General features: G+C 48.7%; 1 protein-coding gene across 2 annotated transcripts in view; it reads left to right on the forward strand.

Annotated features, from left to right (window-relative positions):
- ABHD6 (abhydrolase domain containing 6, acylglycerol lipase) overlaps positions 1-3,665 on the forward strand; it is a 54,556-nt gene extending 50,891 nt beyond the window's left edge. For both annotated transcript variants that reach the window (XM_007469013.1, XM_007469014.1), the window contains one exon: positions 2,545-3,665. In XM_007469013.1, the coding sequence (XP_007469075.1) occupies positions 2,545-2,721 (177 nt within the window). In that variant the 3' untranslated portion in view covers positions 2,722-3,665. The remainder of the gene's footprint in view (positions 1-2,544) is intronic.
- The last annotated feature ends 7,715 nt before the right edge of the window (positions 3,666-11,380 follow it).

Raw genomic sequence — 11,380 nt, forward strand, 5'->3', positions numbered from 1 at the left:
GTTCTTTTTGGGAGCTGCATAGTACTCCACTCTATGGCTCTGCCGCAGTATATTTAACTAGTGCCCTATTGATGGTCACTTAGGTCATTTTCAATTTTTGCCATTAAACAACACGTCAGTGAACATCATTATACATGTGTGTTTGTGGAGTGTTGAGAGCATATCTGAAGGGTCAATTCTTAAATGTGGAATCGCTAGGTCAGAGGCTTTGTACATTTTTTAATTTTGATAGGCTTTGTCAGATGGCTCTATTAGTTTACTAGGGCTGCTGTAACAACGTACCACAAACTGGGTGGCTTAAACAACAGAAATGGACCGTCTCACAGTTCTGGAGACTGGAAGTCCAAGATGAAGGCGTCAGCAGGTTGGTTCCTTCTGGGAGCTCTGAAGGAGAGTCTGTTCCATGCCCCTCCCCAAGCTTCTGGCAGTTTGCTGGCAGTCTGTTGTGTTCCTTGGCTTACAGATGCATCACCCTCATCTCTGCCTTCATTGTCATATGGTGTTCTCCCTGTGCCTATGCATCTCTGTGTTTAAATTTCCCCGTTTTGTAAGATGCCAGTCATACTAGATTAGGGGTCCACCCTGCTCCAGTATAACCTCTTCTTAACTAATTACATCTACAATGACCCTATTTCCAAATAAAGTCACATTTTGAGGTTTTGGGGGTTAGGACTTCAACATATGGCTTTGGGGAGGGGGCACAATCAACCCATAATAAACCCTCCAAAGAAGTACTCATTTATACCCCAGAAGCTCCCCTTTGGTTTGCAACTGTTCTTTAGAAATCATATCTTATTGGAAGTTCTTGGAAAGTTAAAAGCAAGAGGAGACGGTGGGAAATGGAGCCCACAGGCAGACAGAATTACAGTGTCTGTTAAAGGGTATCTAGCAGTCTTATGCTGTTGACAGTCGTGAGAAAGGAAATTAGAGTAAAGCTTTCCCTGTTGAGACAGCTCCCCTGTGGACACCAAGGTGAAAGCCACCATTGTGAGCCCTGGGCAGGCTGCACATCCCCACTGTATGTGTGTGAAAGCACAGGCAGGAAGTCAGGCTGCACCACAAAGGCTGCCAATGACCCAGGAGAAGAGACTGGGGAGGGGGAGCCAGGTCTGTGCGCCTGGCACAGGCGGGGAGGCAGCGGTGGTGGCATCGTCCGTGTGCAGCTGTCGCACGTCAGCCAGGTGCAGCCGAGAATGCACAGCACAGGAACGAGGGCATCCAGAGGAGGGAGGCCTCCTATGCTTCCTTCGCACCAGCCAGGGATTGAAAGCAGCTTTGTGGACGCCTGACAGGAAAAGAAGGACCCAGGCTGGGCCAGCAGGGAGTCATTCAGTCAGAAATCAGAGTCAGAACAATGAAGGCCTTTCTTCTAAAAATCCCAAAGGTGATGTGGGCTCTTGGGGACCAACAGGGAGAGGCGAAATCCTGTCATGCTCCCCATTAGCTGTTCCTTTTTGCATTTTTGCAGCCCAGGGTGCTCTGCATTCTGCTCACCCCGCTTTCCAGTGGGCGGCAAATCTTGATTTTAATGATCTGGGTTGATGAGACTAAAGCTCAAAAACAGACAGTGCTCGAGTTTGTTGGGGTTTTGCTCTTGCTCTTATGGATGGAGAGGAGGGCCCATCTTGTCTGGGATGAGTTGAAGGTGAAAGTGATTAAGAGAAGGGGACTGAATACAAATCCAACACCAAAGGAGGGTGTTGGGGAGACAGTTAGTAGGTTGGCGTTAAAGTAGCAAGGTAACCCAGGTGAAAATGAAATTGCGTTGTTCAAAAGGTGTTGGCCCTGGAAAAGTGGTGGCCTCCACATTGGAAAAGCACTCCCTGTTATTAACAAACTTCAGTGCCGGAGGTCCCACAGCTCAGGGACCCCCCAAAGGACCTTCAGGAGATACTCCTCCAGCTTGTGATAATTAGTCTTCCCCTCTTCCCCTCCCCACAGCTTGGGCTCCCCTAGTCCAGGGGCAGGGTGCGTTCTCCTGGCCCAGCCTGATCACATCACTGGCCGCTGTCCTTGACACAGCCCCGTGGCCCCCAGCTGCCCTCAGACTGAGGCCTGACTCCCGGTGTGGCTGGAGGAGTGGGCCCCCTCTGTCCCACCCCACATCCATCCCCACTCAGACAGCACCAGGCTCCTTGCTGTCCCCTGCATTTGCCATGACCTCCCACCCTTGGGCTGCTCCCTCTTCCATGAATTCCCCTCCCGTGTGGTTTCTCAGCTCCCAGGATCCTCCCCCATCAGAGTCCTCACTACATTGTGCTGCATTTGTCTGCTGTCCTGTCTGGCTTCTCCACCAGACCAGGATGTCCTCAAGGCAGGGTCTGTGTTTCCACCTCAGTAATGCAGCCAGCGGCACACCTCCTAGCGCCGATCTGCAGGGTAAAACACGAGGCACGTGGTCACTTCCGTCAGAGAGCCACAAGCCCCAACACTGAAGTGACTGCGTCCTAAAAATCACCCCTGCCAGGCCTGGATGGGAGTTCTGTCCACAGAGCACACAGGGGTCTGAACCTTTTCCGTCTAGTTTCCTCTCTCATCCTGCAGGTGCTCGACGTGTCTGGGGCGGACATGTTGGCCAAGTCGATTGCCAACTGCCGGGTGGAGCTCCTGGAAAACTGTGGGCACTCGGTGGTGATGGAGAGACCCAGGAAGACAGCCAAGCTCATTGTCGACTTCTTAGCTTCTGTGCACAACACAGACAACGACAAGAAGCTGGACTGAGGCCCCAGTGGCAGCCTGCACTCCGCACCCAGCATCCACTCCCATCTCCAGAATCTGACGCAGCCACCACTTCTCAGGGATCCTGCCCCAAATGCGGTGGGAGCGCCAGCATCCCTGAGGAAGCCAAGTCCTCCAGCCCCAGTCTCTACAGATCCACAGAGCTTCGGGGGCCACGAGGAAAACTCCAAGATGTTTTTCACAAAATGCACGTTCACATGGAACGAAATAAGAAAACCCATCCATGAAATCTACCCAGAAGTCTTCAAGTTAATGTCACAAAGCGCCCACATTGGACCATAACCAACGAGGACATTTTCTTTAAGATGTTCCTCACAGACTGAGGCTCGAGGTATTTCTGTTGCTTCTGACACTCTCCCGTGCATGCTCAGTGGCTGTTTTAGGAGCGTTAGTCCCCATTCACCAAGCCCCTCTTGTTTATGTCTAATTTAAGTTTTACGTAGAGTCCCATATGTGAATGCAGCCCGTCAACTGCAAGACCATGGAGGAACACGGCAGGCTGTAGAAAATATTTACACACGCAGAAGGGCGTGTTCTGCCTTGCCAGCTCTCAGAGCAGCAGAGAACACAGGTGGGTGATTTGACCAGCAATCCTGTGTCAGGTATGTCTTGAGTGAACCCAGGACAGCTGCAGTACAAAGAACACCTGGCAGGGTGGGTTTCCTGGGAATAATTTATTATTTTTAAAAAAGAACTAATAAAGCAATAATGTTCTAGACATCTATCTAAATAATCAGACTCGGGTTCCGCTCCCAAGCACCTCTTTTCTATCTTGCTGTGCTATTGAAAACCCTTGGATGTAAAATACTAGTTTGTTAATGAATTCTGTGAATTCTGTGAACAGTAATGTGATTGAAAATAAATCTAAACCGCTGTAAAAGTGACCACAATGACATAAAATAAATTTAATAAGTCTAGATCAGCAACATGCAAGTGGTTTCTGGTTTTTGGTGTTTTTTTAACATCTTTATTGGAGTATAATTGCTTTACAATGGTGTGTTAGTTTCTGCTGTATAACAAAGTGAATCAGCTATACGTATACATACATCCCCATATCTCCTCCCTCTTGCGTCTCCCTCCCACCCTCCCTATCCCATCCCTCTACTGGTTTCTGTTTTTAAGCTCTTAATGAAGTGCAATGTTGGCAGATGTTCTGTTAACTTTAAAATGTGTTTTTTAAAGTAAGGCTTGTTCTACAGGCATTGGAAGACCTTTTGCTTGTATGAGTTGCTACTTTCATTTCCAGAAATCATGTTTGCAGTTTTTATTCAATTGAAATTATATATTTATTTTTGTCTGCCTTTGGGTCTTCGTTGCTGTGCGCGGGCTTTCTCTAGTCGTGGTGAGTGGGGGCTACTCTTCGTTGTGGTGCGTGGGCTTCTCATCACGGTGGCTTCTCTTGTTGCGGAGCATGGGCTCTAGGGCGCATTAGGACTTCAGTAGTTGTGGTGCATGGGCTCAGTAGTTGTGGCTCACGGGCTCTAGAGTGCAGGTTCAGTAGTGTGGTGCACGGGCTTAGTTGCTCCGCTGCATGTGGGCCCTTCCTGGACCGGGGATTGAACCAGTGTCTGGCAGGTTCTTAACCACTGGAAGGCAGATTCTCAACCACTGCGCCACTACGGAAGTCCTGAAATTATATATCAAAAACAAAAGGCATGAGTCAGCAAACTGTTCCTTTTGACTCTCTTCTGTGGCATTTAGGAACCTAAACTCCCCAGGAGATTCACTCTCTCAAAACTTCTTACAGAGTCTGCAGCCATGTAGTTCTGGAAATAAAGTGAGAACTTTGGTGAACATTGTGGTCTAAATTGGAATTCAGGACTTGGTCTGAATATTTTAGTTTGTCAAGGAAGAGTAGAATATAGATCTTAAAAACAAGAGATGTGAAAATGTGACATCAAACTTGTGGGGTGCAGCTAAAGCAGTGCTCAGAGGGAAATTTATAGTCTGAAATATGTATATTAGAAAAGAAGAAAGGCTAAAAAATAATTTAGCTTCTATTTTAAGAAGCTAGAAAAAAAAGTAAATAAATCAAACCAAGAAAGAAATAGAAGGAAATAATGCAAATGAGAGCAACAGTCAATTAAGCAGAAAAGAAAGTAGATATTTGACATGTTGCTTGTTCCAGTCTCCCATATTCACCAAAAATTCTGAGCCTAGTAAGGCTCTGGTAGGAGTCAGTCTTGATAGGTTGGGGTAGGGAGAGATGGTTTCCTTGGGGAAGAAGCCTGAAGAAGCCCCAGACCTGGGATAACTACCCCAGATCATTAAGCCTGTTAGATGCAGGAATTGTTATGTCCTGGGTTAAACTAAGAATCAGGTCCAAAGGAGCCAGTGCACTGCACCCTCAGTGGGGTCATCCAGAAAGGGGCACGTGCTGGCCATCCCACCTGGAAGGATAGTGGGCAAGGTCTGCAGGACACGGCTCCCACCTGGAAGTGGAAAGCACTCCACTGTCACTGGAAAGCATCACTGGAACCCACACCCCCTGCAGTGGAAGCGCAGGGTCTTAACCACTGGACAGCCAGGGAAGTCCCTTGAGAGTTTTTTTTTTTTTTAATTTATTTATTTGTGGCTGCATTGGGTCTTCGTTGATGCACGTGGGTTTTCTCTAGTTGTGGCTTGTGAGCTCTAGAGTGCAGGCTCAGTAGCTGTGGAGCACTGGCTTAGTTGCTCTGTGGCATGTGGGATCTTCCCGGACCAGGGCTTGAACCTGTGTCCCCTGCATCGGCAGGCAGATTCTTAACCACTGCACCACCAGGGAAGCCCGAGAGTTGTTTTTGACAAACCTGCAAAGTGGGTTTTCAAGTTTCTCTCTTGGCCCTGCAATTCTGGTCCCATGGTGCTAGGAAGACTCGAAAGCAGAAAAGCACATCTCCCTCTTGAGCCCCACTTCCTGCCTTTGTGATTATGAAGAGCCTGCTGGTTACTGCCCCACTGGGCCCTTTGGAGTGTCTTTAATGATGGTCTTAGAAAGAAGAAAGGGGTCGATCATCGCAGCCCTCCCTCAAAGACTGCCCGAAGCTTCTGAAATAAGAGTGGAAAGCCCCAGGAATCACAAGTGGGCTCTTGCCTCACTGCCTGGAGCAGGGTTGTCAAGGCTGCTAAGGATGGAGCCTCCAGGCAGATGTTGAAGAGGCTGAGGGACCAGCAGTGTTTAGAACTCAATCTGCCGTTAGTCTGGGCTTCTTGTTCTGGGCAGAAGTGACACCAGGAGTGACTGATGCAAGACATTGGATGGAGCTGCCCGTGTGTGTAAGTCTATCTTCTAGTTCCCCAGCCCAGGGAAACTTACTTGTTGCTCTGTCCAAAGGAGGTCCCCAGAAAGTACTGGGAAATTGTAATGTATGTCAGGCCAGGCTGAATCATGTAAATTACATGACTGAATCATATAAATGTGCCAGGAGCTATTCTGTTTTCCATGCATCAACTTATCAAGCTCTCACACAGCCCTAAAAGGGACATAGGACACTGTACCCATTTTACAGCCAAGGAGACCAAGGCATGGAGAGGTAAAGTGTCTTGCCCAAGCTCACACAGATAACAAATAGAGAGAAGCCTCTTGGTTTATGATTGAAGGTGTCTTGCAAAAACCGTGCTTTCACCGGTTCAGACAGGAGCTGTCTTGCTCAATTTCCAGCAGAGCCTGGGGCCCTGTTGGCTCGCCTAGACCAGGCCAGTGTGTGGCAGCTTCAACCACAGATCACTGAGGTCACACCTTGGGCCCCTGCATGTGGGATCTAGTTCCCTGACCAGGGATCGAACCCGGGCCCCCTGCATTGCAGGATGGATTCTTTACCACTGGACCACCATGGAAGTCCTTGGGGTACAAAAGCCTTTCTGTGTTCCCTGTTTTCCTGTTTGTAGAAAAAGGCTTTAGTCTCCTAGGCCTTCCCTGAGTTCCTGAAGAGCAGATTCAAGAAGTTACTAATTAGGAAAGTGAGGGAATGCAGAAACAAAGTAAAAGCAGTCAAGAAACAATAGTTCAGTAATAAAACACAGTCCTAGTTCCTCCTGGAGGGATATACATAACAATCTGACACATATCTTTGAGTTGCTCTGCTGGAACTAAGACCCCACCCTACACCCCCTGCAGGTGGAGGATGGTGACTACATGCTGAGCACAAGCACTAGACCCCAGACAGGTTGGAACCAGAAGGTTGATGAATAGGATTCCTGAAACATCACGTGTTACCTCGCCACCAAACAATTGGAATAAAGTCGTCCACCCTGCAGCCCTCACCCCAAGTGTTGCCTTTAAAAGCTCTTCCCTCAAAGCCATTGGAGAGTTTGGGTCTTTTGAGCATGAGCTGCCCCTGCTCCTTGCTTGGCCTTGCCATAAACCTTTCTCTGCTCCAAACTCCGACCTTTCAGTTTGTTTGGCCTCACTGTGCCTCAGGCACATGAACTTGGGTTGACCAAGTCTTTTATTAAAAGTAGCAATTTAGGACTTCCCTGGGGGCGCAGTGGTTCAGAATCCCCCTGCCAATGCAGGGGACAAGGGTTCCAGCTCTGGTCCGGGAAGACCCCACTAGCCGCGGAACAGCTAAGCCTTTGCGCCACAACTACTGAACCTGTGCTCTAGAGCCCACGAGCCACAACTGCTGAGCCCACGTGCCACAACTACTGAAGCCCATGTGCCTAGAACCTGTGCTCCGCAACAAGAGAAGCCACCACAATGAGAAGCCCGCGCACCACGAGGAAGAGTAGCCCCTGCTCACCGCAACTAGACAAAGCCTGTGCGCAGCAATGAAGACCCAACACAGCCAAAATAAATAGATAAATAAATTAATTAATTAATTTTTAAAAAGCGATATATTGGGTCTTTTTCAGAAATGTTTGCTGAAATACTCTTAGGCCGGGTTCAAGAGCCTTTTTTAAAAAAACTCTCATAGTCTCTCTCTGTCTCTTTCCAAGTCTTTCTGTCTCTGTCTCTCCTCCCCCACCCCTTGCCCCATCTCTGTTTCATCATTTTGTCTCATACCCGTCTGTCTCCATCACCCACACAGACACTCTTAACAGTTGGAAACCTGACTCTTCTGATTCTTCAGTCTTTCAAATCTTCCAGCGTCACTCCTTTAACCATACAGACTGGGCTTTCCCATCAGCCACTTCTCCCTCCCCCTTTCATCCCTCCCACACTGGACCATGTTCATACAACCCTTCCATTCCTCGAAAGGAGGCAAAAAAGCAGTGCGAGTGGTCACAGATGGCGCATTGGAAATGTCCTCAAGTTACCTGCCGCGGTCAGGGCCAGAGGGCAGCGGTGCTGGGGCTGCTGTCCTGGTATCTCCAGCTACCCTTGGGGCCCAGTGTTGCTCTCTGGGCTGGAGATCACCAGGATGTGGGCCTGGGGTTGCCAGTGCCTGTGATGGGATGAGGGTCTTGTGGGACCGTAAGTCTAGTCAGGGTGAGGGAGAGGATGTCCTTTGAGCAACAGGACAGCCCCTCTCTCTTGGCTGCTGGAAGAAACTTTCTTTCCATGGTTTCTGGATCTTTGGTCTCTAAACCCTCAGGACAATGACTGGGAACCTCAGGGCACATGTAGAAGGCTGCCAAGCTCCAGCAGGCGATGAGAGGAGAAGAAGGGACTCTTAGGGGCAGAAAGTGGCACCAAGGTGACAATCCCAGTGACCCAAGGTGAAGGCCGGCTGGGATTGGGTAACTGTTGCTGAAGGGCAACTATTAGTGTGAGTGTAGGTCTGCAATCCCTTACCACATCTCACAGAGCCAGATGTGATACCGAATTCAGAAATTTTCAGACTTTACAGAGGTGGTATTTTATGTATACTGTACGTTGTGCAACACCCCCAGTGGGATCTGGGGCAGCTTTACATGATCAAATGCATTCGTATTTCTGCTGTATGCTCTATGCATAGCCACAGCAAATGGGACAAAAGCTATAAAGAGCTTCACCTCAGTTCAGATTAAGCATTATGCCAGATGAAGAAAGATTTGGTTTCTGGGTTTTTCTTGGATTTCAGGATTGCAGATAAGGGACAGTGAACTTGCACTCCCTGTCCCCTCTCTCTTACCTTGGTGGGTGGGGGTTGGAGCTGACATCTTGAGGAAGAGTCTGCTCTTCCAAGGTGGAAGGAGAGGCATCCAGATGAGTGTGGTCCAAGGCTCCGCCTTGTGACCATTAGGGGCAAGTCCTGAATTTTATTTAACAATTATCAGTATTATAAAAGTGATGCCCTGTCACTTTAAAATAAATCAAACAAAATGAATGCTAAAACATTGTGAGCATCTCCTGTACCCTCCACACAGCCCCACCTGTCTTCCATCAGTCCACTTGGAACCCTTTTAGACATATGTGTAACTGGATGAGGCAGGTACTGAACCCAAGTTTGACTGCTTGCCGCTCGAAAGGTCAGTACTCGAGAGACAAGTGTTGGTGAAAAAAGTTGTTTTATTCAGGAGGCCAGCAACCTGTGAAAATGGTGGACTAATGTCCGAGACCATCTCCTAGTTGTGGGTTAGAGGACAAAGGTTTTAAAAGGGAGTTTCAGGAGTGCACAAGCAGGGGGCTACATGCAGAACAGCACGGTCAGCTCCAATAATCATCTTGAGATGGGTCGTGCAGTGGTCTGGTCAGTGTCATCCTCCTGTTTTTAACGTGTACTCAATTAGTAATTTACTCCAAGGTTGGTCGCTTCCACCTCCTTAAGGTCAGCCCCTGGAATTCTTAAACAAGCAAGATTAATTCTCTCGTAGTTAGACATGGAAGGAATTTTGTACCCGGGAAGGCTCCACAGGGTCCTGCTTGGTTTCAATCCCCCCTTTTCTTTGCTACCCTTCAATCCTGAGGGGAACAGGGGTGGGACAAGAAAGGGAATAAAGTTTTGGATAGGGAGATTAATCATAAACTTGTCAAGGGAACTCAGTTTTTGGGGAACTCGGTAGGAGTTGAGTGCCAGACACAGGATAGCAGTGGTGAGCCAACAAAGACAAGGCCCCAACATCATGGGCTTTACACTAAAGTTTTGGCAGCCCCGAGGCCCTCTCCCATGTATACCCCTGACTCATATCACACAATTGGTGGTAATATGGTGCAGTGTGGAGAAAATCATCTGAAGTCAGATGGCCCAATCCACCACATATAACTGTGACCTTGGGCAAGTAACTTAGCCTCTTGTACCTCAGTTTCCACCTCTGTAAAATGGGGATGATCGTAATAATAGTCACTTTACGACTGTGTGAGAGTTCCATGAGATAACATATATAAAGTTCTTTGCATAGTACCTGGCACAAAGTAAGCACTTGATTGTTGAATACACACGATATGTTTCTCGAGTGCAGGGGCCATATCCTCTTGTTCCCAGTGCCTAGCACATAATAGGGGCTCAGCAAGTACTTACTCAATAAACGATTAGATGAAACTTGGCTTACATTCGGAAATAGGACCATCTAGGTTTTTTTATGTCAACCCAGACAGAACACCTACTATGCGCTGGGAGCCACAAGAGACACTGAGAACCGGTTCTGTCTTTGGGGATTGCTTTATTTAGGAGATGCTCAGCAGAAGAGACGCTAGATATAAATTTTTTGAACGAATGAAGGCATAGATAGATGAATGATTACGAAGCACGCTCCCGGGCACAATAAACATGCCCTGAGTCCCTTACCCTATGCAGACATTTGCGCACACGGCTTTCTGCAGCGTGGGCACTAGAGGGCACTAAGCATGGCGAGTCTCAGATTCAGAGTCACGCCTGGGTCCTTAGGAGAACCTCGCGCGGTGACGTCATATCCTCCCTAGACGTCACGCATCCGGGGGCGGGACAGAGAGGAGCCAAACGTAAACACCCCGGAGTTCGGGCCGTAGGCTTCGGGGAAGCTCCAAGTCCTGGTGGATTCTTGCAGGGAAAAGGAGTCCGGGAGGCGTCAGACCAGTCCGACGGAGAGCGGGTAGGCGGACAGTAGGGCGGCTGTTTTCCGGTGACGTATGGACGCGAGCGCCAGGGGCGCATGCGCAAGGCGGAGGGACGGCGGGCAGCGAGGAGCGGAGGTCCGCTCGGGCCGCGGACGCCAAGGGCTGAAGGCGAGGCTGGGCCGCGAACCTCCCCGGGCCTCTCTACAACGCGGTCTCAGTCGCGGAGGGCAGCTGAGAGGACCGAACGAGTCACGTGTGCAGAGCGCATGCGCCCGGCCCCCAGGTGGGCGCTAAATTAATGGCGGACGTTAGTCTAAACAAGTTGCAAACGACTTAAGTGCCCAACAGTACGGGATCGAGGATTCTGGGGTTTTTTTGTAAATCATTGACTTCGTCCCAAAGTTATATATTAAATGCTTGCTGTATGCGGTGTATTGTTTTAGGTTTTCGGGAAACATCAGAGAACAAGACAGAAAGATGCCTGTTTCTTTTGGAATGTATATTCTAATAGGGCGGAGGAGGGAAGTACGAATAAAGAATAAATGAATTTCACAGTTATGTTAGAGGGAGGTGAATGCTATGGGGAAAAAATAGAGCAGTGGCATGGGGGGATGACATTAGATCTAAATGCCACTGAAATAAATGGAGGAATGAAATTAAGCAAAGCCATGAAGGAGGCAAGGGAATGAGCCGTGTGGCTATCTGGAGGAAGAGTATTTACAGCATGTGGAAAAGTAGGAGGGAGGCCCAGAAGCGGGAGGGAAA

The sequence above is a fragment of the Lipotes vexillifer genome, unplaced genomic scaffold (genome assembly GCF_000442215.2).
Source record: "Lipotes vexillifer unplaced genomic scaffold, Lipotes_vexillifer_v1.1 scaffold989, whole genome shotgun sequence".
NCBI classification, from domain to species: Eukaryota; Metazoa; Chordata; class Mammalia; order Artiodactyla; family Lipotidae; genus Lipotes; species Lipotes vexillifer.